This window comes from Ceratotherium simum, chromosome 26 (genome assembly GCF_057802395.1).
Source record: "Ceratotherium simum simum isolate JZ-2026a chromosome 26, ASM5780239v1, whole genome shotgun sequence".
Lineage (NCBI taxonomy): Eukaryota > Metazoa > Chordata > Mammalia > Perissodactyla > Rhinocerotidae > Ceratotherium > Ceratotherium simum.
Window position 1 is genome coordinate 19,120,752 of NC_141925.1, and position 27,432 is coordinate 19,148,183.

The 27,432-nt window shown below is 40.1% G+C and overlaps 2 protein-coding genes across 5 annotated transcripts in view; one reads left to right on the plus strand and one right to left on the minus strand.

Annotated features, from left to right (window-relative positions):
- Positions 1-18,573, plus strand: part of METTL9 (methyltransferase 9, His-X-His N1(pi)-histidine) — a 45,409-nt gene extending 26,836 nt beyond the window's left edge. For 2 of the 3 annotated variants that reach the window (XM_014796982.2, XM_087417116.1), the window contains exon 5: positions 17,875-18,573. In XM_014796982.2, the coding sequence (XP_014652468.1) occupies positions 17,875-18,080 (206 nt within the window). In that variant the 3' untranslated portion in view covers positions 18,081-18,573. The remainder of the gene's footprint in view (positions 1-17,874) is intronic. The other variant, XM_087417117.1, reaches the window with a different exon arrangement.
- Positions 6,872-15,933, minus strand: IGSF6 (immunoglobulin superfamily member 6). 2 transcript variants are annotated; one of them, XM_087417119.1, is made up of 6 exons: positions 15,851-15,933; positions 12,281-12,640; positions 9,878-9,981; positions 8,961-9,008; positions 8,516-8,596; positions 6,872-7,336 (listed from the first exon to the last, which is right to left on the minus strand). In XM_087417119.1, the coding sequence occupies exons 1-6, from the start codon at positions 15,915-15,917 to the stop codon at positions 7,280-7,282; spliced, it is 717 nt and encodes a 238-aa protein (XP_087273245.1). In that variant the 5' UTR covers positions 15,918-15,933; the 3' UTR covers positions 6,872-7,279. The 2 variants fall into 2 exon arrangements, with proteins under 2 accessions (XP_087273245.1, XP_087273244.1); XM_087417118.1 differs by having other exon boundaries at positions 9,878-9,984.
- Positions 18,574-27,432: the final 8,859 nt, after the last annotated feature.

Genomic DNA, 27,432 nt, shown 5'->3' on the forward strand with positions numbered 1-27,432 from the left:
AAGCAGTGGTTTGCTGCAGCTGGTTTTACTGGCTCTTGAGAGCTGATTGTGACATTGGCGGGAATGTACTGAACTGGTTGTTAAACATGGCGATTATTGAAATTGACCGTGGTGGGAATACTTACACGCAGAAATTGGCAGACACTACAAATAGCCTCTCCCTTCTCCAGGCTGGTTGGTAAACATTTACTAGCACACCACTGGATATATGATACTTTTACTGGAGGAGGCCCCTGTTGATGTACTGTTAGATACCAGCAGTTTGCTTTATAAATAATAGTGAAATGAACACTCTTAGGCAAGTCTTTGCACACATGTGTAAGTATATATCAGGATGCTTTCTGCTTCAAGAAACAGAAGGAGCAACTAAAAGTAGCTTGTAAAAATTAAGAGTTTATTTTAAAAAAGTGATTCCAAGGTTGGTTAATTCAGTGATAAAACTGTTCCATTGAAGTTCAGAGCTTGCTTTCTTTTCTTCATCTTCAGTGTGCTGACATTCCCCTCAAAACTGCAAAATGGCTGATGTGCCAAATAGGTGTAGGCATGACAAAATCTTCAAAAGAAAGGGGCATTTTCTCATATACATCTTTTTTTTTTTTAGTGAGGAAAACCTTTCCCAGAAATCTCCCTAGCACACTGCACTTCAGGTCCCATTGGCAAGGATGGGGGCACATGTGCCTTCCCAGCCAGCAACTGGCAAGGGGCTTGGGACAGTCATGACACACTCTCCAGGTTTGGGGAGGAAGTCATCTGCCTTGAGCATAATTGTTTACACTGTGGGGCTGAGCTCGCAGTGAAGGTGCAAGGGAATTGCCTGCTGAACACTCTCATGACACAGAATATCTTCATTCATTTAAAAAGTGTTCACTGAGTGCCTAGATGCTGGAGATAAGTGAGCAGAAAACATACAAATATCCTTGCCTTCAGGGAGCTTATGTTGTAGTGAGGAAGACAGACAGTAAACAAAATGGCATATTGGTGGTGATAAGTGTTATGGAGAAAAGGAAACACTAAAAGCAAGAAAGAGGTTTCTGGAATTTGGAGTTGGGTTGGCGCTGTAATTTTAAATAGGGTGCTCGGGGAAGGGCCTCACTGAGACGGTGACATGGAGAAAAGACCTGAAGGAGGTACATTTAAGGTTATCTGTAAGATACATCTCTAGGGGTGGAACTGCTTGGGGTGGAGTAAGTTTTCCGCATAGCTAGCCTGTGATCCTAAAACCATTTATTGAATAATCATCTCTTTCTCAGTCCTTTGAAATGCCACCTTTATTATAGACTGAAGTCCTGTATGTGTTTGGTTCTGTTCTATTAAGATTTATCCTATGTATGTGCCAATACCAAACTATTTTAATTACTTTACCTTTATCTCACACTTTAATATCATAGGACTAATCCCCCCTCAATCAGTTCCTTTTAGATTTTTCTTGACTGACTTAATTAACAGATCGGTTTTAGCACTAGCTTGTCTAGTTCCCGTATATTAAATTTATAGGTTAATTTAGGGAGTTTTGAGTCTTCCTAGCTAATAAAAGGGTGTGTGTTTCAATTTATTCAATTCTTTGTGTTCTTTAGTAACATAAAATTTTCTTCATTAAGGTCTTGCACAATTTTTGTTAGATTTATTCTGATGGGGTGTGGTGTGTGTATGTGTGAAATTGTAAATAGGAATTTTTATTTCACATTTTTAAAAAATTCAAAAAAAGTTTTCCAGCTTTATTGAGATGTAATTGACAAATAAAAATTGTGTGTATTTAAGGTGTACAACTGATGATTTAATGTAGGTACACATTGTGCAGTGATTACCACAATCAAGTTAATTAACCTCACATAGTTACCGTTGTGTGTGTATGTGATGAGAACACTTAAGATCTATTCTATTAGCAAATTTCAAGTATACAGTTCAGTATTATTAACTGTAGTCACCATGCTGTACATTAGATTCCTAGAACTTATTTATCTTATTACTGAAAGTTTGTATCCTTTGACCAACATCTTCCCGTTTCCCCCACCCCCAGCTCCTGGCAAACACTGCTCCATGCTCTGGTTCTGCGAGTTTGGCAACCATTGTTCTATGCTCTGGTTCTGCGAGTTTGACTTGTTTAGATTCCACGTATGAGTGAGATCATACATACAATATTTGTCTTTCTGTGTGTAGCTTATTTCACTGAGCATAACGTCCTCCAGTTCATCCATGTTGTAGCAAATGGCTCTTCCATCATATTTTAGAATGGATATTATACATACATACACAAGCAATTATTTTTTTGGTGTGTACCAATTTTGTAACTGTTTATCTTATTGAATTATCTTGACGTTTCCAATAGTTTCTGCCATTGATTCTCTTGGATTTTCTTGATACATGGTTATGGCATCTGCAAATGGTCTTACTACATCCTTTTTATTTTTAGACTTTTTTTTTTTTTTGAGGAAGATTGGGCCCGAGCTAACACCTGTTGCCAGTCTTCCTCTTTTTGCTTGAGGAAAATTTGCTGTGAGCTAGCATCTGTGCCAGTCTTCCTCTAATTTGTATGTGGGTCACCGCCACAGCATGGCTGACTAGTGGTGTAGATCCATGCCTGGGATCCAGGCTGCCAAAGTGGAGCACACTGAACTTAACCACTACACCATGGGGCTGGCCCATAGACTTTTTATTGTCAAAGTGAATTGGTAGTTACTTCCAGAAAATGTTTAAAAAATGGTAGACCTTTTTTTCTTGCTTTTGACATTAATGAAAAAAATACTTCTGCTTTAAATATGATGCTGTGTTTTGGCGTGAGCTTGCTGTTTGGCTTGAGATGATCCTGTTTTATTAAGAGCTGAAAAGTCAGGAGTCAGTGTTGAGTTTTGTTACCTGTGTTTTCAACATCTATGAGATAGTCATCCTGTTTTTTCTCCTTCGACATTACATTAATAGTATTTTTCTAATACACATCCACCCTTGCATCTCCAGGCTTAGATAGGATAGTCGTCTTGTATTGCATCACTAGAGTGTATTTACAAAAATTCTAAATAAAAATATTAGTATTAATATTATTGATAAATGATAGTTGGTGTATATCTGATCTTTTATTTATTTGGAGGATGTTATCTTTGTCATGTTTTGGTATCAATGTTCTACTGGCTTTGTGAAAAATAATTTGGGATTTGTTTTTTCTATGCTCTGGAACAGTTTAAATAGCATTGTGGTTATCTGGTCTTTGCAAGTTTGCTAGAATTCTCCTGTGAAACCAGCCGGGCCTGTGCTTTTTGAGAGAGAGCCCTTGGCAACTTTCTCACTTTCTTCCAGGGTCATTGTTCTGGTTAAATTAGGCATGTTTAGTCTTAAAGTTCTGATCAGTCTAAATAGAAATAAGCAAGACTCTGGCCGGACTGTTTTGTGCAAAGAGTTTGAACTTTTGTGGAAAGACCCATATTTCAAATATGGGTCAGCCCTTAGACCTGGGCCTCTGGAACATTATGCTTAGTGTTTCATCTATAAAAATGGGCTAATACCTACCTTGAAGTTTGTTGTGAGGATTAAATAACACAGTTTATAAGACAGTGCCCAACTGTGTCTGTCTCAGTGTTGGTATTTGATACGTTACATTTATTTCACTCCATTCTGTTCTCTTACTTTGTTATTCGTGGTTTTATTCATCATATTTGTTCACAGTTCTTCAGTTTGAAATATTTGTCAATGTGTTTTAGATCTGCCTGTGAAACTCTTTTAACAATAATAATCATAATTTGATGTCTTCATTCTGCATTTTAACTTCATCTCAAAGTTTGTGCCTTCTCATTGGTTTATGTGACTTGAGCCCACAGAGACTTAACTATTTGCCTATTAGCCAGGGGTTTCAGATTCTCTCAAGTCATATAGTAGAGAAAAAGAGATTTCTTATTCTGAAAATCCCATTGGTATGCTCTTGTCTAGAGGGTGGGGTGTGTAGACACTAGAACCACATCTGTGTCCGTTTCCATCTTTGAGTTGTTTTCAGTATTATTCTCTTTTTATTGTCATGGGAAACTCAGATGTAAACAGACAGCTATAGCTTAATCATTTTCAGGGAAAATTCTGGATGCTTAGATAGTAGGAAAATTAATACTGTTAGGGCTTGAACAGACAGTCCTTATGGAGAAGAGTGAAGGTTGATGGCTAGAGAGTGTAGTGTGCCTCATATCTCAGTTGAAATGCTGAAAAAATATTTTTCTATAGAAACATTGTTCAGTAGTATTCATATAAAGGCATTTGAGAGCCTACTATGTAACAGGCAGTGCTAGGCAGTGGAAATGCAGAGATAAAGGAAAAATGTACTGCTAGTCCTAAAATATTTACAGACTAGTACAGAAAATAGATGTAAGCAGACATAGCAAGATAGTCTGACAAGAAATATGACAAAATACTCTGTGTTTAGAGAAGGAAAGACCCATTAACTGCCGGGGGAGTTATAGGAGGTTTCATATAGGAGGTGACATTTGAGCTGTGTTTGTGTCTGTAAAGCATTTTCCGGGGCAGAGGAAACAGCATATGCGAAAGCATGAAGTATGAACAAAGTGGGCTTCTGGAAAGACGTTCAGCATGACCCAAGGATGACCTACAGAAGAGGCCTTTGATTGTGTAATATTATAGCACTCAGTAAGTATTGTTGGCTAGATGGATGAGTAAAAGAATAAATATTATAGATACATCAGGTACTCTATGACCTGAGGGAATATAACTACTTTCTTTGGGAACATTTATTCCAAATTTTGGCTCAAAAATCAGTCTTTGAAACACAGTGTTTGTTTGCATTGGGAAAGGCTTATTCTGAGTCAGATACTAGTTTATCTTAGGGATTTTGTCTCCTTGCTAAGTTACACAAAGAACAGTATATTTTCAGCCCTGGAAGTACCAAAATATAATGAAATGAAAAGTAGATGATATAAACCAACACTCCTATTCACCTACATGGTGAATTTACCCTTTTTGCCACCTGGTTTAGAAGTTCATTTATTTCATCCAAGGCAGTGGTCTCAAAGTAGGGGGTATACAAGACAATTTGTTTCGGGATATAGGAAGAAAATATTAGCATTTTAATTTATATTACTTTTTGTGCTAATTGTTTAATTTCAATAATTGTGTATATGATACAAGCACATTATACACACGTACATATATATGCATCCACATACACTATACAAAACACACACAAATACACAACATATGCACTCACATATATATACATAGAGATAAATAAAATGAGGTTATATGCTCCCCGCGCTTTCCATTTTTCCTGGCATGTGTGATTAGAAAGGTTAGAGGTCACTAATTTAAGCCATGGATCTTAAAATATCTTAAAATTCTATCTGGGTTTTAAAAATAAGAATACAGGGCCGGCTCCGTGGCTTGGCGGTTAAGTGCGCGTGCTCTGATGCTGGCGGCCCGGGTTCGGATCCCGGGCGCGCCCCGAGGCACCACTTCTCCGTCCAACGCGAGGCCGAGTCCCACGTACAGCAACTGGAAGGATGTGAACCTATGACATGCAACTATCTACTGGGGCTTTGGGGGGAAAAAAATGAATAAATAAAATCTTTAAAAAAAAAAGAATACACTTCATTTAATACCAGTTTAAAAGAAACACTTTAATGAAATAAGCATAATAAGTTGTAATTCATGTTTAATAATGAACACATACTTGTGGGTAGTTTAAATAGATTTTTTTATACCAAAGTAGCTTTCAAAGAACAATCCATAACATATTTTCTTAGGTAGATGGTAATGAATTCCATAAACATCTTTGCTGTACTCAGCCCCAAATCTGATATTTCCCTCCTACATTGGTTAAAAATCAGTATTGCCAAGGCACTGTCAAGAACGGCGCCTTGCCCACCCCGCCCCTGGTGCTGTTATTTGGCACAACACTGACATCTAGAGTCGGTTGTGGCTCATTTGTTCTAAGTTTTCTCTGTTTAACCTTCTGCTTTGGATTTTCTGTATTTTAGCTATCATTTTCTTACTCTGCTCTCTGTTCTATTCTAGTCTTGCTTCTTTTTTTTTTTTTTTTATTTTTTGTTTATTGCAGTAACATTGGTTTATAACATTGTAAAAATTTCAGGTATACATCACTGTACTTCTATTTCTGCATGGATTACATCATGTTCACCACCAAAATACTAATTACAACCCATCACCACACACATGTACCGAATTATCCCTTTCATCCTCCTCCCTCCCCCCTTCCCCTCTGGTAACCACCAATCCAATCTCTGTCCCTATGTGTTTGTTTATTGTTGTTATTATCTACTACTTAATGAAGGAAATCATGCGGTATTTGACCTTCTCCCTCTGACTTATTTCACTTTGCATTATACCCTCAATGTCCATCCATGTTGTCACAAATGGCTGGATTTCATCGTTTCTTATGGTGGAGAGAAGGGAACTCTCATACACTGCTGGTGGGAGTGCAAACTGGTGCAGCCACTATGGAAAACAGTATGGAGATTCCTCAAAAAATCAAGGATAGAACTACCATATGATCCAGCCATCCCACTGCTGGGTATTTATCCAAAGAACTTGAAAACACCAATTTGTACAGGTACATGCACCCATGTGTTCATTGCAGCGTTATTCACAATAGCCAAGACTTGGAAGCAACCTAAGTGCCCATCAAGGGACGAATGGATAAAGAAGCTGTGGTATATATACACAATGGAATAGTCTTGCTTCTTGTTGGTAGCATGATGTAAGTTCTTTTGCATACCCTGGCAGGAAAATATGCACTGTGCTGTTGCCCCATGGCAATACCAGAGGAAATAATTTCGCTCCAGGGTACTTTTCAAGATGATTTTCTCTAACTGAAATGTTGGCCCTTTCTTCCCTCCGCCTTCCCTCCCAGCTTAGTCTAATTGGCACATCATGTCCACAGGCCATAAAGACAATTCTTCCACTCAAGACTGAGGTGTGTGGTGTGACTTCAGATCTTCTTCAGGGTAACAGCCATCCCATACCTCGTTTGTTGAATGAAGCAAATATAGGATATATGTTATAAAAATGGAAGCTTTCAAAAATGTTAGACTGCTTAGCATTCTCCTAGCAAATTAGGAAAGTATCTTTCAGTTGCATTTTGTTGGGTTTTAGTATTTTGGTAATTACCATGGGTTACAGTTTCCTTGTACCCTGGCATCCCTCCTTGTAGCCAGTTGTCTTTTCCATTTACCTTTGTTTGTTTTTTCAAAGCCCTGTTGAGTGTATCTCCATTAACACTGCCATAGCTTCTGGAGTTGAATTTTAAGTGACTTAATTGAAAATTAAAAGATTTTTATGGTCTTTCATAGTTGGAAAGTGCTCTTCTGTTTTCATAAGTGTTGTCCTTCTCCTGCAATAGTAAAGAACAAGCCATATTTAAGGTTATATAAGCAATGATGCCATGCTGCAAGCAACGTATAAGCTACAATGCCATCTTGCATTCTGGGACCGAAGTACCCTTCCAGTAATCTTAAAGTTCAAGTTACCATTTTTCCTGTATTTAGATCAAGATGTGGGAACTGAAATTAATTTTCTTGTTCAGATGCCATTGTCAAAGCCCTGGCTTACAGCGTGTTACAGTTCTTACTTCCAGGCCTGTCTGCAGGCCACTTCCCTTTGCCTCTTTGCTGAAAAAGGTGCCCCAGCCTCAGTAAGTCACAAGTGTGAATAGGCATTTGTCTTTGGTAATTAGACCTTTTCTTTATCTATTTGTATATACGTTAAAGGATGAAATGACTACTTAGACGATATTCTTTCCTGGATGAAAATCCTTTTTAAAAGTTGGATTTAAAAGAAACACACCTCATATCAGAAACCTGTTACATTTGCCCTCCCAGTTGCTGTTTAAGATGAAAATATCCTTAGTAGTATATAAGTTCATTGTTTTTATATGTTTTAATTTAAATCTGAGCGCTCTGATCATGCATCATGGAAACCGAGTATCTACTGTACCAGTTCTAAAGCAGCATCTTATTTGAAAAACCTGTTTCTATGGGACTTCAAAGAGACATTGTCAGAACGTATTATAGATAATATAGATTATTCTTCCTACCACTGCAACCCCAGACTGAAGAAATACTCAATTTTTATTTTCATTAGCTGCATCTTTTCTAATGTGAGTTTATTTCTGCTTTATTAGCAACAAGTACTGTTTTCTATATAATTTGATTCACAAGTGTTTGCAGCATCTACTTAGTGCCTACTGCTGCATGCAAGATACTGTGCAAAGTAGCTTTTAATCCATAAGGGCATCCTTGTCTGTATTGAAAACATTGCCTGTATCTGGTGTGTTTCTGAAAGATTCCATGTTGCTAAGATGCCAGCCTGGTCTCTATTTAATATTGTATCAGATGTCCTTTGTTATCTGTTTATCAAAACAGGTTCTATATAAAATGCATTATATGTGGAAGTCCTCTTTCAGACTCTTTCTAAAGGAAAACATGATTATTAACGGCTTGTGGGCAGCTTAGTGTTTTTAGTCAAACGTGCTTTTTATCTGCATTATAGCTTTTTGATATTTTACACTTACAGGTTGTTGGCTTGTTTCCACGTGTCTCTTATTATATAGTTCTTGAGCAATTTCCTGAAAAATACGCCGGGCACTCTTCTTCTGTAAATACAAATGAGAAAAAATGTCTCTCTCTCTTAGGGCTGGAAGCGATGATGGTTGCACATCCTCAGAACTTTTTCTTCTTTATGGCCATCAGTCTCAGAAACCACCCCCCACCAGCACATCTACACCTGCTGTCAATTCTTGTATTTTAAGTATATTAAGTAGACTTTATGGTTGAGAACTATCAAATTTAAATCACAGTTTGCCACTTGAGATTATCACTGAGTTTCTCAACAATAGGAAACAGTATCTATGGTTGAAAGGTACCATGATGTTCTCTGTGTTTCTTAAACTATTTCAGATTTGAAATAGTTACAACCAGCCACAATTTAAAAGATATTTTATAAGCAGTGGTCTGTACCTTTTGTGAATCTTCTGTTTCTTTGTTTCTTAGAGTGTCAGATTTCGACTGTCAAGAAGAAAAGGAAAGTCTTATAAGACCTTTTATGCACTCAGAACAATGGTGGCAGCTATCTCAACCATAATAAGATTAAACTAGCTGAATATTTCATGTCATTTCTGAGATGATTTTATTAATAAAATAACAACTCAAACTGATGCTGATTATAGGATTTATAGTAATCCTAATATAACACATATGTACCCTCTCTTATAGTGTATAAACAGCCAGAAGATATTCTTTCTCAGAAACTTGAAGGCAGCTTCTAATCTCTTTGTTAACCCCTTTTTGCTCTTAAAGACTATTCTTAGACCTTTCATAGATAACATTAACCCCCTTCCCCCCAGCAGAAAGATAACATATAAAATGGTTATGAAGAAGAAGAGTCTCTTATTCCCATATTACTGAGTTTTAAAGAGCAAGCGCTGTAAATTGTGTACTCCAGTTAATAATAATTCCAGTGATGAAAATGTGTATTTTCTTGTACAGACCTCTCCTGCAGGTGGTGTTTCCTGCAGATGCACAGGAAGATGTTAATTAGGTGAGCTATTTCTGAGGCTCACGTGTGGAGAGATGGGAACTATTTTCTTTTTTTTTTTTTTTTAATAATTTTATTTATTTATTTATTTTTCCCCCAAAGCCCCAGTAGATAGTTGTATGTCATAGTTGCACATCCTTCTAGTTGCTGTATGTGGGACGCGGCCTCAGCATGGCCGGAGAAGTGGTGCGTCGGTGCGCGCCCAGGATCCGAACCCGGGCCGCCAGCATCGGAGTGTGAGCACTTAACCGCTAAGCCACGAGGCCGGCCCAAGGGAACTATTTTCTTATGATAACATTCAAGGCAATAGGGACATCTAATGCAAAGAAATTTGACTTACTTTGGAGAGGACTATGAAGATCACGAGGACTCCGGTAACATAGATAGAGAGCAGTGTTAGGAGAGCTGTCAGGAGACTCTGCAGTTCCTTGCTCAGAAGCTTAACTTCTTTTGTTAATTACAAAAACAGAAAGAGCCACAGTCACTATTGAAACATTACTGCAAACACATATATAAAGTATAACTGAAGCGACCTGTTAGAGGTGAAACATGAACTTCCTCTGCCGGCTGTTCACATAAAAATTTATTCAGGGTCTCTTGATTCAGAAGATGCTCAAGTATATGATGTTGTTAAAGCCAGTTCGTCAGTTTTTTAAATGTATTATACCAAAAATGTTTCTTGTTTTTAAAACCAAAAATTTTTTAAACTTCAATTAATTACTTGTCATGATGCTAAAAATCACTTTTTATATCAAGTGTTACTTAAAGTTAGATAAACATTTTCAGACAATTTGTTCAAGGGCACTTAAAATTTCTTTTGGTAGACATGATGTACAAGTGTCACCAAGAATCTGTTTATGGAGTTAGGGTATTTTCCTGTGTATTTCTTAATGCTGGTATGTATACCCTTGAGCTGTTTAGTATACACAGCTGAATAGAACCTGTAAAGAACCTGAGAAGGCCACACATTGAGGCTCTTAGGGTTCACCGACGCTTAAAGACAGGCATTGTTACATCTGCCCCTTCTTTCTAATTAGGTTTTGGAAATAGAATTATTGAATCCATTTTCACATTCTGAGTTTCTCCCTCCTTGCAGGAAGTGTCCTGTGCTCTAGGTGGGGATGGAGTAACATGCCACGTCTTAAAGTACCCTATTATTTGAAGCATGCCATAGAAATTAGATTTGTAATTATTATCGGAGTAACCTGTACTTTTCAACTAAATATCCCATAGATGCTTATCCTGTGAACTCAATTTATACAATGTTTACATCTTTGTTGTGAAACTAATAAACCATATCTGTAAAACTTTACGAAAAAAAAATTTGGAGGGCCAGCCCCAGTGGCCTAGTGGTTAATAGTTTGTCATGCTCTGCTTCAGCGGCCTGGGTTTGGTTTCCAGATGTGGACCTACACCACTCGTCTTTCAGTGGCCATGCTGTGGCGGTGGCACACAGTAAAAAAAAAAAATAAAAAAAAAAAAAAGGAGGAAGATTGGTAACAGATGTTAGCTCAGGGTGAATCTTCCTCAGCAAAAAAAAAAAAAAAAGGTTTCAAGTGCTAAGTTAGGTGCTCTGTAGAAAAGGCAGGAAATTGCCTTGTCTATCTTAATGATAGTTTTCATTTTCTGCTCCTAAAGAAAAAGAATCTCTCTTCACAAATCTTGCAGTTTTGAGACCTCATCTCTTTACAAACCATTTTTTCTTTTGGCTAACATTTCTTGTAGGAGACTAATGCAGTAAGATATACAGCCCTCCAAAGTTGTTGTGTGTTTGTTTTAATATCTGTAGCTAACATTTACTTAGTACTGGCTATAAGCCAGGCACCATTAAAAGTGCTTTATGTGTATTAACACATTTATACTTTATTTTACGGTGAGAATAAACTAAGGTTAAATGACAGTGGAATATCAGAAGCCCGTTAGAACACCCCTAGTAATTAAAAGCAGGGATTACAATACAGGACAATCTCAGGTCCTCAAAGTCCTATTTTAAAATGGAAAAGGCTGGTTGATTTTGAGGTCATGTTTTAATGATCTCAGTGCTCATCATACAAGTCTTTTTAAGGGAAGAAATCCAAAAAAAGCAAGGAGTTACTGCCCTTCTCTTCCTTCCCCCAGAATCGTGTGAAGCTTTTTTTTCTGAAATTTCTTAATTTAATTTCTTAGTTTACAGGACTTAGCTGGGTTCATTTTCTTCACTTGAATGAGGAAATTATCATGAGTTTTAGGAAATTTCAAGAAGCCAGAGCCACCCCAATCCCTTTCTCTGCTGTCCATTCAGAATGGGGGTAGGGTCAGGGATCCCCCTGTGGCTTCTCCCCAAATTTGTGTTTCTTTTCCATAATGCGTATTTTGGGGAGGTCCAATTTATTGATTGCTTATGCTTCTCCAGTGCTTTGTTCTAGATGGTGCCATACCAGCTGGCAGTCCTCACAAGTTTCTCTTTGGACTTGGTACCTTACACAATCACTGCAATATACAGAAAGGAGGACATAGTTGGTCAGCCTTCACTAGTAAAATCTGGACTTTGAGAGAGAATACAGCACTCAACATAACCCTGACTTTGTGCCTGTGGAAGCTGGGAGATGGGGTCAGAGTAGTTCTTCAATCGAAACTTCATGTCGGCTTGTACTCAGATCACGCCCTACAAATTTATCTCATAATCTCTGCGTATAAGTAATGTAATGCATTTAAGGGGCTGAGCAACATGCGACTTACGGGGATAAAGCCTGAAGTGACTGACCTCTAACCACCAGCGTGGTCCCTCCTCCGGTTCGCTTAGCTCTCGGTTCCCGTGAACTGGGAAAGGCTATCCCACAGATGTAGATTGCACTGTCGTTGAAAGCCACCCGGTTCACAGTGAGAGAAACTTGGTTCTGTGCCAGGGCTTCCCTCACTACGAACTTGTCTGCCTCACTTCTACATCCATCCGAGCAGAGGTTCTCGGGCTGCTGAGCACCATAGCGAAACCACAGGCTCGTTGGGGGCTCTGAAGGGCACCCGGCTGTGGAGAAGGAACACTGCAGGGTAACGGCCTCTTGAGTGTAGTCCACCGTGAGCTGACTCGGTTGAGAGACCGAGACGGTGCAGTCGCCCGCGGCACCTGTGGGAGGAAGCGGATGAACCGTGCTGAGTGGGTTTCTCACCCCCCTTTGCCTCTGCTTCTATTTTATTGGCATTTTGGGGTTAGAAGACCGAAAATTCCTTTTTTTTTCTTACCTCACTCCCACACAACAGAACCATAAAAATAGACCCTAGCAGTCCTCACTTTTCCTAACTCTCCGTGGTTCCTGGTCTTAGCCTGCTGGTTCGCAGTGATGTCATGTTACTTGGGGAAAGCCCCAGAGGTTCCAGTGGAATTTGCATCGTGAGCAGAGGTGGCAGCAGATCCGGAGTCAGAAGTTTGGGGTCCACATGTGCACTTTTGGTGTTACAAGCTGTCCTTCGATCTTGTGCAGATCACTTCATCTCTCAGAGCCTCTTTCCTCATCTGGACCCCTGGCCTCACGGGAGTGTTGTGTTCAATGTGGTAACGGGTATCAAAGCCCCTCATGCAAATACCACCGCCACTGATTGAGCCCATGAGTAGTAGGGGTTGTTTTTGTCTTTTGGGGGTTGGGATCACTAGGAATTCATGGCAGTTCACAAATGTTCCTTTGTGAACCTGGTTGTCCCTATGGGAAACATTGTAAAAGCAAGGTGGACACCTGGGGAAATGCAGCCCTGGCTTAGCCTGTGACGTTTTTGGTTACTAAGCAGAGGCCTAATGAGCTGCCATGGAACGGCTAAGCAAATGTGATTTCTTCCTGGCACTTGTACACTGCTTTGTAGTCCCTTGTAGCTTTTATCTTATTTGATGAACAATGTTGTGATAAAGAGCACAGACTGGAGTTCAGATCTTAGCTCTCTGGTCTGTGCATCTCAGTTTCCTCATTAGCAAAATGGGGATGGCATTATACATCTCCTGGGGTTTGTGTGAAGTTTAAGTGAGACCATCGATTCATAACGAGTATTTACTTGCCTAAGCCATAGTAAGTGTTTAATAGAAGGTGGCTATTTCTGCTGCTGTCACGACTCCTGTTCCCACATTGTCAGCTGCCCCTTTTAGAGATAATTGTGGAGGTCTCAGCCATATGTTAGCAGGCCTGGGACTAGACACCCGGTCCAGTGCTCTGCTCTCTCCACCATGTCGTGCTGCTTCCCAGGTTATGGAGGTTGGGTCCTGACTGTGGGTTTCTAATGCCAGGCATGTGAAGCTGGAAAGCCACTCAGGTGTTTATAATGAGGAGACCTGCCCTAAACCCTTTTTGGGGGCAAGGGAGGCCCTGTGTAAAATAGTACTGGTTCAGACAAATTGGGAATTTTTGCGAGTTTTTAGTCTGACTTCTGCCTGGTTATATGTTTCCAAATGGTCTTATTTGTCTGAGTTTGTCCTTTGCTACTGTAACTGAAATTGAAAAGTAATCCAAGTGGTCTGATGCTTAAGTTTCAGATGGGCTTTTTGCACTTAACATTTTTCTTCTAGGTCTTATTGTGAGGCAGCTCTGTTCTCACCATGTTTTAATTTTAGTATTTGTACAATTTGAGATGACCTGGGAGCTCTTTAGTGACGATAAGAACAAACCGGATGAGGGGGTAAAATCACCTGGAGAAGACCAGCAGGTTTCTCACACGGCTTCAGCTGAGGGAACCTCGTGTTTCCTACTGGGACTCAGTCACCTCAGAAGTACAGAGAAGCACTTCGCAGTGTATAATGATCATTGTCTGTTGGAAATCTGGAGTGGAATTGGGCCTGCCAAAACGTAACAACGTTAACCAACTGCGTCTGGGTCTCAAGTCCTCTGTCAGATGTGTTTTTTACAAGGGAAGCTGACTTGTAACACTTTTCTTAGAGAACTCATGTCCCAGGGTAAAATAACTATTTGCAACTTTGGAGTTTCATATCTCCACTTATTTTTGACTTTTACGCAGTTAGCCTGAGTTGGGAGAAAACCAGTTGTATCGGTTTCTTATGACTTATGAGGAAACTGCTGTCTCCCCCCCCCCCCACCGTTATGCAACATATTAGCAAAAAAGGGAAGTTTGGATAATATGTCACACCACAGCCTACTCCCATGAACAACAACTTTTTACGAACTCTCATATTCTGTAGGATTTTTTTTTTTTTTTTAAAACACAGTACTCTCTGAAAAGGTTGAAAGTTTGTCTCTTTGGTAGAAGGAATAAAAAAAGATCGCTTTACTGTTTTTAAAAGCAAGCTAGAAAATAAGTAGAAAAGTAAGTTTTGATAACTTAAAAAAAGTCTTATTATGGAAATTTTCAAACATACGCAGAAGTAGCAGGCTAGCAGAATGAACTCCTTGCCATCTCCCGACTTCAACCCGATCATATTTCACCTCTCCCCCCGCCTGGTCCTTTACTCCCATGTAGTATTACAAATTCCAGATATTTTTATCTGCACATCTTGCAAAATATATTTTTAAAAGATATGAATTCTTCTAATTAAATTCACTATTAAATTCACTATGAATTCACTAATTAAAATAGTTTGTAAAAGTAATATATACTTATTAGAAAAAAAATAGAATATTACTGAAAGAAAGAGCAAGGAATCACCTATCACCCTTTGGCCCAAAAAACCCACTAACATTTTGATGCATTTGTTTACAGATGAGAAAAAATTAATTTTAAGAGCTTTTGCCCCCTTCCCTGCCCTCTGACCCAAATTTTGTGGGCAAATCTGAGATTGTTAGATTTATTTAAACCATGATGAAATTATTAGAACTCTGTATAGGGAACACTTTATCTTTCATAAGGAAAAAACAGATATAGGCAGAATTTTAAAAATATATATTATGAGATCGTCATTCTCTGTAGAAGGAGCCATTGCAGTTTTTTTTTTAATAAGTACTTTAGTTTATAGAAATGCAGCTTTTCAGAAACATTGTTCTTTGAAAATATTCAGCAGGTATTGTTTAGAGCCTGCCATGTGCACAGGCAGTTTGCCTGTGTGGGAACTAAATTGTTGATGACTAGCATATGTGATTTTAAGGATATTTTCAACCGTTTGGTGAGGTGCTCTTCTTGAAAGCAGTGTAATAGCGAAGGGAATTTTCAAGGTTAATATGAAACTTCTCAGCTGTTCTTTTATTACCTATTTCTCTGGGGAAAAAGGAAACTTATCACGTTAGACAATTTCCATAATGTTGTACATTTGAAAATTAATCTCTAGCTGCTTAAAATATAAATGCATTAGGTGAAAAAAATAGCGATTGATGCAAATAAAATGGAGGAGGAAGAAAAAGAACCTTACCGACATAAAATAGAATCAGTTTGATTTTCAGACCGAGAATGATCTTGCCTCCGTTCACGATCTCCATGTCTGTGTGTATGTGTGTGTGTCTGGAGGGGGAGTATGTATTTGAAGAGAGCTGGCTTTTTTTTCTTGCTCTTTTTAGAAAGGAAGAACTGAAGAGAGGAACTCTTATTAAGGAACCATCATCGGGAACTTTTTGAAATTGTGTAAAGATTGTAACCGAGTTTCACCATTTAAAGTTGGGATGTTAGCCTAGGGCACATTTCTAAATGTTCATATGATAAATGCTTGGATTTTACAAATCTTCGTAGGTGTTAGATGTTTTGAGTAAGATTTCGATTTACGTGTAGCTCTTGTAAAGGAGTATTGTTTGACAGATAATTCATACTTTTAATTTCCAGAGTGGTTCAATCACTTGTCTTGGGCACCTACTCTGGGGCCTCGTGCTGGACTGGTAACTGCTGGAAATTGAGAAGCAGCAGAAGGAAGTGTCTTCATATAGAGACAAGAGAAAAATTAGCGAACAATACATCATGGTACAATGAAGAAATAAGTTGTATGACATTAACTAGTTGTACCCCAGTTTGATGTAACCCCATTTTAATGTGCTGTGAAACAGCTGTGTGAGCCCTCTCTTGTGTGTCCATCATCCCCACCCTCAGCACGCTGGGAGGTTTCATCAGTCAGGTTCTTCTTTGTAAGCAGCAGAAACTGGGGCTGACTTAAGCAAAAGGGTTTGGGGGTAGCTCAGAGAGTCAGTGGGAGAACTGGAGAATCATGGTTGGGGTCCACCATGGACCAGGAAGAATGCCCCAAATCGTGCTATAAGACTGATCTGAAAAGCACACTGCTGCCACCAAGCAGTACATGCCATGGCGTGGACCAAACTGTCGTTAGTACCACTCAGTGCTGCCCCACCCATTTGATCGAACTGCCACTGCTCCACCTCGCAGAGAAGGAGCCCACGTCCCCACCTCTCTGGGTCACGAGCTCTACCTTCCTGGTCACGTGCCCGTACCTTAGCTACAGGAACGGCGGGGAAAGCTGCTGCCCTGGGCTTTGCCTCCCACCAAGAGGGTTCACGTGCTGGGCCACTGAAAAGAATGAAACATCTTTCCACTATAGTGTTTGTACCCTTGGCACCTGTTCATTGTATATTTTCTCATTTACAGAAAGTTATTCTCAATCTGAATTAAGTAACACTTTTAATATATGTATATTGTTTTTACTTCACCATAGTACCTAGAAGCATCCCAGAATTTATATACACCATTATCTGTGTGTGTGTGAACTTGAAGACCTTATCTAGCCTCCCAACCCCTCAGGCATCTGATGCTCATAGGTTTAGAAGTGGCTGACATGACTTTAGTCACTCTTCCAAGAAATGCTAGGTTGACTCATCCATTCTGGTTCTACCTCTCTCTGGTCCTGGAGCTTAACTTTTATGAAATTGTTCTGAAAAGTTAGGGAGTGGATCAGCTTCCTTTGAAAAACACACTGATCATCTGGCTTTATAAATTAAAATCGTTTCGTTAGTCTGTATTCAGCCTGATAAACTTCTCTAGCTAATACATTGTATAAGCTCACTCTATCAGTGGTATTTTCTTGCATTTATCCAAAACCGTCTTTCAAATTTTGTGTTACTCTTTGTTTCAATATTACAGTATTTAATGAGCAGTCTTCCAAAACCATTAACCGTTACTCAGTCAGTCAAAGGGAGGGTAATATCCGAAAGTCTCAGAGAAGGTCATAGGGTGGGCTTTGGATCCAGATAAACCTGGGATTACAATTGTGCTCTGATGCTCATTAACCATGCAAGCTTGGGCAAGTTCTTCAGCCCTTCTGAGTCTGCTTTCTTGCTTTGTCCTCCTGCCTCAGGGTTACGTGGGAGATGATTCATCAAAGCACCCAGTGCTTGGCTTGGCACATACTAAGTCCTTGACAAATACTGTTCTTCCCCCTTCTCTCTTTAAATAACTTCTTTGTTCAAGAATTTAACTTAATGTTTTTATTTGTTTTAGTAGGTGGCAAGTGGGAGAAGCCATCAGAAATTTTGGAAATCAAGGGACAGAATTGGGAAGAACAAGTGAATAGTCTGCCTGAAGTTTTCAGAAAAGCTGGGTTTGTTATCGAAGCTTTCACCAGACTGCCATACCTGTGCGAAGGCGACATGTACAATGACTACTACGTTCTGGATGATGCTGTCTTTGTTCTCAAACCAGTATAAACACAGAGGCTGAGGTCTTCAGAGTCCACCCCAAGAATGTGCACTCCAGACGAGGGTCTGCATTTGTGATTATGTGAAGGGAGGACCTTTGGGGACTGCCATTCTAAATATCATGTAGGAATTTAAAAAGCCAAAATACTAATTATTTCTTTGTAGTGTGTAAAAGGAATGTTTTTAAAAAACAAAAACCCGACTCTTTGAGGATTTTTATCAACTCTTTACTCAGTAATGCAAGTCACGCTCCAATTATGGAAGATATTTTTTATACTTAATTGCAGTAGGGACTCATTTCCAGTCAAAGCAATAGTCGTGACTTCACATGGAACCAATAAATATGGATTGTTTTTAATAAAATGAAGACTGGCAATAAAGTTGTCCATTGAATTGCCAATATTGGTTATAAAGTATAGCCACTGATAATCTTTCATGTTTAGAAATTCTTTCTGTCATTATTCATGTTTTTAATCATGCTAATAAACTTTTTTGGAGATGACTTGGGCATCACGTTTGAGTTAATAAAAGGCTCCCCCAGCATCTTTTATTGCTTTGGCTTCAGGGGTGGCCAAATAGTAGTGTTACGTGAAAGATGCAGTCGACTTGAATATGTGGTAAAGGAAGGCTTCACACTTGGGGAAGGGGGGTGGTGGTTGCACATTGCAGTGGACACTGAGGCAGTCGAGACTAACCCTTTAAAAGAACAACCTCATCCAGATACAGTACTTCAGGGACCACCCGCCACTTCTCAGTTCATGTTGCTCTGGGAAACGCAACCCACTGGGTTCTGACTTTGTGATCGCTCATGTCCTACGCTCAGAATTTTTTCTGGACTATCTCAGGCTCTCAGAATTGAAACATTCAGTTGTGTCTACTGACAGGGATGCAACCTAAAAATGTTTTAATTCAACTTCTTACTCTACACTTGTATACCTCTCTCCCAGAACTTGGCTCTTCCTGAATTCCTTAACTGAGTTGATTATTTGCAACGAATATGGTTTGAAGACCGTGTCAGACTCATGCATTCTGGAATCCGTGAGTGCCTCCAACCATATACCCAGAAATGTTGCAGTAGAGGAACTCATTAGCAAGATCAATAACCATTGTGGATATTCCAAAGAGCAGAGCACTTAACCTAGAATCTAAAATCTCAGTAATAACAGGGATGCCAGTTTGAGATTGTGGTTACTAACAATATGTCATTCTCACAACTTTATTTCTTTTTTCATCCAGGTGTTTCATTAGATATTCTCATTTATATGAGAATCTCATAGAAGTCATCAAATTAACACAGTTACTGCAACACCTGGGTATAAAGGAGAATTAAAGCCTTGACAAGAATTACTTTATTATTCATTAAGAACAGCATTCCCACATCCTCACACCAGTGTCTTCCACTGTTATTCTGTAGTCATAATAAGCTTTGGGTTATGTGATTTATGCAAAATTGTTATTGGTGCATTCTAATGCTTTTTTCCGGGAATTCAAATAAGTGCAATGCAAATACTTAGCACCCTAGATTGTAAAAACAGAGGAAATGAGTAAACTTAATGTAGTTCTTGTACAGTTGAGTTTTGCCTCTTTATAACCTCTCTGTCATAATCAGGGGTTGCTGTTTAGACTGCCAAACAAGAGTGTAAGAGTGATGGATGTTCAAAGAGGCAGGTAGCCCCAAAGTGTTCCATCGTTTTGAAATCGAGAATTAATTTGATGGTCTATTTTTTTAAAAACTCATTCTTTACCCAAAAAAGCGGAGAAAGCACATAACATTTATGCATGTCACAGATAAATAGTTTCTCAAAATCTAGGGTTCTCTGAAGACCAGCATATTAAAAGTTCCCTTTTATGGTGAAAATTTAAACCAGCAAATCCGCACGCATTTCGTATCTGGTCTTGAAAGTCTTGGTGGTGTTTCACCATTCCGCTAGATGGCAGTGTTGGTTATCAAGTGTCAATGGCTTGTTTTCCCGAAATGGAATCATGTTTTGTTTTTTTTCCCAAAGTGTAATAAAGCTGCCTTTTTGTCGCACCATTCCTCGTGTAAGTGCTTCATATCAAGTTAGGGTTGTGCTAGAGAAATTAAGACAGCTCTATTTGTGGTCAAAGCAAGCTAACCAGTTGACCTTAAAGGTTCTGGAGAAAGGAAATGCAAGCTGCACCTGGGAGTCCGAGCTCTCTGCACCTGCAGTTGTAAGTCCCCTGAGTGTCTAGACCCCTGATTTCAGAGAAGGCCAGGAAGGGAGATACAATAGCCTTAGTCATTTGTCCCTTGTGCAGAGTCGTTAAAAGCAATAGTGTATTTTCTACCCTTCTATATGTCATCAAAACTTACATAGTTGACCTTTAACAGAAAAGAAGCTGGGCTGGGAGATAAAGTAAAACTTAGTTGTTTCAGGTCGTCTTTCTGAGTAAAGCTTTGTTTTCACTTAGTTCTGAGGATAGTGTTTAACTAGACTCGTAATGAAGCAAGATGTTTTTAGCAATTGCTTCCCACCCCATTTTTACTGATAGTAGTGTTTCTTGATCCTTTTTCTCTAACAACTACAGCACATTCCACATGGACTTCCAGTGGCTAAAGCCACCTACGCTGTATGTGCAGGTGCCTAAGTACCACCAAATAAGCTTATATCCAACGCACCCATATTACAGCTGGAGACGGCGCACTGACTCAGGTCTGTCTGGCTGAGTTGTACCACCTAGGAGTCCACTGAACCCAAACTGGAATTCATAATTGACTTGAAACAGTCAGGATGCTCACAAACTTAGAACCAACTTATCAAAGATATAAAGTCATGGATTGGCAGAAGGAATTTCACACTGTTTCCATGCTAAGAAACATTTCTGATCTAAGAGAAAAAACTTCACCTGGAATCATTAAGGAAATCTTGCTACAATGTAAAATTCAACAGCCTGCCTTTTTGCAATTAGTAGATGATGAGACAATAGCTAGACAACAGTGAACAGCCCAATAAAAATAAAAATTTCACACCTACTGTAGCTATCTGTATAGGCATTCATATTTTGCTGCTTTATCAATTCTTCTAATACATTTGTGTAGTCTTCTATGTAGGAATTGATTTTAATTTCCTTTTATTTATCACTTGCCTTTTAAAATTTTATTTTTAAATAAACTTACTTTGGAATAATGTTAGATTTGGAGAAATCTTGCAAAGATAGGACAGAGAATTCCTGTATACTCTTTACCTAGTTTTCCTAATGTTAACTATCTTACATAGCCATGGTGTGTTGTCAAAACTAAGAAATTAACACCGGTACATTACTATTAAGTAAACTACACATTATTGGGATTTTGCCCATTTTTCCATTAAGGACTTTTTTCTGTTCTAGGAGTCAATTCAGGATACCACATCCCAATTAGTTGCTTACTTTTAAAATTATTAGTGTTCACTGACACAGTACCGTTCTTTATCTCTCTCTCCCAGTTTTTTTTATTGTAGTAAAATACACATAAAATTTACCATCCTAACCATTTTTAGGTGTACAGTTCAGTGGTATTAGTACATTCATATTGTGTAACCATCATCACCATGAATCTTTAAAACTCTTCGTCTTGCAAAACTGAAACTCTTTACCCATTAAACACTTAACTCCCCATTCCCTCTTCCCACCAGCCCCTGGCAGCCACCATTCTACTTTCTATGAGTCTGACCAATCTAGGTACCTCATATAAGTGGAATCATACAACATTTGTCTTTTTGTGACTGGCTTATTTCACTTAATGTTCTCAAGGTTCATCCATGTTGTAGCATGTGTCAGTATTTCCTTTTTAAGGCTGCATAATATTCCATTGTATGTATATACCACATTGTGCTTATTCACTCATCTGTCAATGGACACTTGCGTTACTTCCACCTCTTCATTATTGTGAATAATGCCTCTATGAACATGGTGTACAAATACCTGTTTGAGTCTCTGTTTTCACTTCTTTTGGGTGGATACCCAGAAGTGGAATTGCTGGATCATATGGTAATTCTATGTTTAATTTTTTGAGGAATTATAGTATTTTCCACAGCAGCTGCACCATTTTACGTTCCCACCAACAGTGCACAAGAGTTCCAATTTCTCCACATCCTCAGTAACACTTGTTATTTTCTATTTTTCTTGATAGTGGCCAGCCGAATGAGTGTGAGGTCGTATCTCTCTGTGGTTTTCATTTGCATTTCACTAGTGATTTGTTTTTATAGTACAACTTGTATGGCATTGGGTTCCATTTACTAGTAATTTGTGCTTTGTAGCTTGCTATCTATATTGATATCAATGAATTGGAACAAGTGTTCACTGATACCAAAGTATATCTTTTTAGCTATGAAATTTTATACTTTTGGAGAATTAGGAGAATATTATTACATAACTAGAACTTAAGATTTCCCTCTGGACTTTAGAGTCAATATGCTATATTCACATGAATTAAATACTATATTTTTGTTACAAGGCCATTTAAAAATTACTTTCAATACATGTAAAATGATACAATCCAGTAAAGATTTTTTCCCCAAATAAACGACCATGTAAAATTGGAATGTCTTATACACCTGCACTTAAGTTCTGGAAAATAGTTAAGAACAGACAGAATGCCCAAATGCTATTTTCTTATAAGACGTTCAGGAGTCAACACAGAATCTTGGTTTTACATGCCTTCGAACCTTCCACACTTTTCAAACAGTAGAGTTGAAGTGGTTGAGAATACCTTGGCAGTCCTTTTTATACTCAGCAGAACGAAACAGTTTTTCCTGCACTTGATTTTGCCTGCATGTTTTTATTATTTATTATTTATTATTTATAAGGTGGCTATAACTGATCATAAAGCCCTACTGGTTTTTGCATTATAAGTAACATGTTTGTTATGGAAAAAGCAGAAAATACAGATGGTTGGAAAGAAGAAAATATACATAAACTTGACCAACCCCATAACCTTGAGAGCACCACTATTAACGTTTGGGTATATGCCCTTCCAGACTCTTTTCTATGCATGTATGTACCCACACATACATATTTATAAACTTTTGACATTAAAAAATGTAAAAATGAAAAGATACCTTCATCCTTCCAAGGTGAATCATGTGAAACTCACAGATACCTATTTTCTAAATCAAAAATTGATAGGGGCCAGCCTGGTGGTGTAGTGGTTGGTTCGTGTGCTCCGCTTTGGCAGCCTGGGGTTCTCGGGTTCTGATCCCGGGCTTGGTCCTACGCACCGCTCCTCAAACCATGCTGTGGTGGCGTCCCACATACAGAAAAGGGGAAGATTGGCCCTGATGTTAGCTCAAGGCCAATCTTCCTCACCAAAAGAAAAAATTGACAAAAGCTGGAAGACATTTTCCATCATTTAGGGCTTGAGAGTAAGCTGCTTTTTCAAAGGATGAAACCAAGAGCTGGGTGATAAAAGATGTTTTTGAGGATGCTGAGCACTAATATAGATCACCACCAGATGAACAACAGAACAGCACACTTACCCGTTTCTGAAGAGAATGTCTAATTTTGCCACTGACAGTCAGCAGTACACATTTCAGTTGCTACTCAAAAATTTTTCAGGTATTGAGATGTGTTTCATTAAATGTGAGGGATTGCAAGAGACTCTCTCGAGTTCGCAATTATATTTTCATTAGAAAAGAGAAAAGTGCATGATCTCATCACGCAAACCTAATGCTTCAATATATTTTCTTTCTGTTTTAATAAAAGTGCATACACATATGCACTTAATTACTTAATATTTGGCTTTGGGGGATATAAAATCGTTTCCTTGTGTTACTATTACACGGTCTTGGTTAACGCCCATATTAATGGCTGTAGAACCCATAGAGTTGAGGTATCAGTTTATGTAACCATTTCTTTATTGGTGGACGCTTAAGTTGGATCTTTTCCCCCTACTCCGCCCTTGTTTTGTATATATATGTAATGCTGCTGCAGTAAATATTTTGGTGCACAAAACTTTTTTACTTCTGAGGAGTTTTTTTCCTTTAGATAAATTTAGTCACATTTCCTGATGAAGGGGTCTGAACATCTTTACAGTTCTTTTATTTAAAAAGAAAAACTTTTTATTAGGGAAAATTCCAATCACATATAAAAGAAGAAAATGAGGTAATAATGACCCTGCTAACACGGCTACTGCGGTTATCAACGCATGGCCAATCTTGTTTCATGCACACTCCTCGGTCCCCATTATTTCCAGGCAAATCCCAGACATCATATTTCAGTTTTGTAAATCTATATCTGCAAAAAATGCCTCTTAAAAGAGAGCCTCAGTATAATTATCACACCTTAAAAACCTAAGCATTAAATATCCAGTGACCACATAGCTCCAGTTGTCTTATACATTTTTAGTTGTTGAATACGGATCCCAATCCAGTCCCCACACTGCAATTGGTGGATATGTCCTTAGCGCTCCTCATCCTCCTCCCTAGCTGCAGTCTCAGAGAGGGGCGAGGGAGAGTGCGTTGTCGCCGGCGTCTTGCGCGCTGCGGTCTGGAGAGGAAGCCCCGGGCGGGGACTGGGAGCCCCGCGGCTCTCGGTGCCTCGGTTTCCACTTGGGCCACAGCAGGGAGCAGGTCGCGCCGTGCAGGCTGGCGCTGCCCCCATCGCCCCCGCTGCCTCCGCGCCGGAGCCCCGCCGGGTGTGTCCCGCGGCCCCGCCCCGCGCCGCCCGCCCGCCCGCGGGACTCAGAGCGGCCGACCCGGGCTCCGCAGGTGAGGCGCGCGCGGCGGGCCGGGGAGGAGGACCCCGCGGGCAGGCGCGGGGGGTGCGGGCTGCGGGCTCGCCGCGGGGCCTTCCCAGGGGAGGGGCACAAGATGTGCACGGGGAGGGGAATGACCGAGAGAGAAAGGAGAGCGAGCTCATGGGGTGTGGGGGTCCATAGGAGGGTGGGTGATGACACTTCCAGGAAGGGGATCCGAACCCACTTAGTAGTAGTAATAAGAATAGCAATGACTACAGCTGTGCAATAATAATATCAGCAGCAAAAACAATATCATCAAGGATAATAATAGCTACTATTCACTGAGTGCTTATGTGTGCCAATGCTGGGCTCAGTTCTTTACATATTTTACATACAAGGAAAGTTGTTTACATATATTACCTCATAGCTGTTGTGAGCAAGAAATGGGAAAATGCAGGTAAGGCAGACTGCACCAACTATGCATTGGATAAACTTATGAACTTTAAAAACGTTTACACAGTCTTTGGGTGGGAGGTACTATAGCCATCCCTATTGTACAGAGGAGGAAATGCAAACCCAGAGAGGTTAAGGAATTTGCCCAAGAGCACACAGCTCGTGATGAGTGGTCCAAATTAAAGCTAAGGCTTCTATCCCTGAGGTGGCGCCAGCCGCCTGGAGTTTTAGGTTCAGGGCTGCCGAGCAGAGAGGCTGGAGAGCAAAGCCTCTGGGTTTGGGACCTGGCTCTGCCACTTAGTAGCTGTGTGACCTTGAGCAGGTCACTTGACCTCTTAGAACTTGTTTCCTCATCTGTGAAATAGAGATAATGGTAATATTTGCCTCAAAGATTTTGCAAGGATTAAGTGAGAGAACGTATAAGGAGAGGCATATACTTATTCTCATTCAGTGGTTGCTAGGATTGTGATTACTAGGGAGACAGGCAGCTCTGCGTTGGGACCCCTCTCTGTCCTTTGCTTGCTGTGCGACCTCTGCGTGTCCACTGAACTCATCTGTGAACCAAGGAAAATAAACCTTCAGGGCTGATGGAAAGAATAAATAGAAGGGGGCGCCTGGCATGATGCGGGCGCCTGGAAGATGCTTGGCGAGACCAGTTTCTCCCTCTCTCCACCTTTCATCGTGGAATCCCAAGCCTTCCATTTTGCTCCCCTGAGACTAAAAGAGAGGAAGGGGAATGACTGTCCAGAGTCTCACCATCAGGGGCAGAGCTGGGACGAGAGCTCAGGCCTCCATGCCTCCAGTCCAGAAAGTGCCCATTCGCTTGACTTCTACAACCCTTGTGAGCCGGGCCGTTCCAGCACCAAGGTTTGAAATAAAATCCAAATCCAGCTCAATTTGCCTGGAATTCTACAAGCTAGACAAGTTAGCCCATTTTGTATTAATAGTAATGAAAATGGTCTCGTGTCTTTTTTTTTTTTATGGAAAATCTCCAAGTTAGTATCTATAGGCCCATATATATGTATCCATAATACAGAACTTAAATGGAGCTGCTTTGCAACAGTAAAACTCCATGTAATTGTGAATTGTTGGTTTGTGTCTGGGATGGGAGGTCCCAGCATTGGGGGAACCTCCCGGCACCTTTGCAAGTTTCATAGAAGACGAAATGTCTCTCATCCATAGGGTGACCAACTCGTCCAGCTTTGCCTGTGACTTTCCTGGTTTTTAAACTCAACCCCTCAGTCCCAGGAAACCATGACGGTTGGTCTCCCTGCTCATCCAAACGTAGGCAGTTTCTCAGGAGGCCGTGTTCATTTCAGGTTTGTGGTTATTGTTGCTGTTTTCATTTTAGATTCCACCAAAGTCCTTGCTTGCCAGATTTCCGCTGGTCTGCCGCGGGGGAGCCTTTTGTTGGGGACGGGGCGGGGCCCGTGGAGAAAGCCAGTGACCCCCAAATTTCCATTGCCCTGCACAGTCCTTTCGATCCTTTTGGCCAATCTCCCGAAAGAGAGTGACCCAGAGGGCCTTTAATTAAACCCAAATCCTGTACTGGCGATGGGCTGGAGTTTCATTGGAAGGAAGACATTATGCGTAGCAGAAAGCGAAGCATCTGTTTCAGTAACCGTAAACCTCTCCGAGTTAGCAGGAACGCTGGAGCAGGAAGCACAAGAAACCTCATTGTCTGGGAAACTGGAGAGTTGTGAATGAGGCCAGTGCCCAGGGCAGCTGACCAAAGGGAAGGGAGAAAAAAGGGCCAGAGGTGCCTCAAAGCCCCAAAGCCCCAAACCCAGTAAGAGTTATTGTGAGAGTTGAACATACCAGCGTGGGGTGGGATTGGTGGGGGGCAGAACGCATCTGCAAGGTGCTTTGGGATCGGGTTTGCTCAAAACCTGTTAGAATGCTTGGCTTTTCGCGTCTGGAGGTTTCAAAAGTTTCCATTTGTTTTCGCCCTGGGCAGTAAAATGAGCATAACTATTTCCAAAGCTGGTTGTGGAAGTCCTCTTGAGGGATAAAGAATCCATTTGCATTACAAGCCAGACAATACCAGGGAAGTCTGTATCAAAGGATGCTGGGGCACCTATAAAATATCTCAAGAAACCGCGGGTGTGCATTACGGTGTTCCCATCAAGTTCCTGTTAAGAGGGTGGCATCCTATAACTGGGGTGCGGGCTGCCTGAGAATGAGGTGCGGCAAAGTGCAATTCCCAGTCCTCATCTGACTGGACCAGAAGTA

What these genes read in the sequence shown, in the direction of transcription:
- IGSF6 (XM_087417118.1), bottom strand. Translation starts at nt 15,917, where the DNA reads ATGGAGATCGTGAACGGAGGCAAGATCATTCTCGGTCTGAAAATCAAA. An exon ending in GACCACGCTGGTGGTTAGAG is followed by an intron (nt 9,985 to 12,280) that starts GTCAGTCACTTC and finishes AATTAACAAAAG; the next exon opens with AAGTTAAGCTTCTGAGCAAG. An exon ending in TGGAAACAAGCCAACAACCT is followed by an intron (nt 7,337 to 8,515) that starts GTAAGTGTAAAA and finishes TTACTATTGCAG; the next exon opens with GAGAAGGACAACACTTATGA.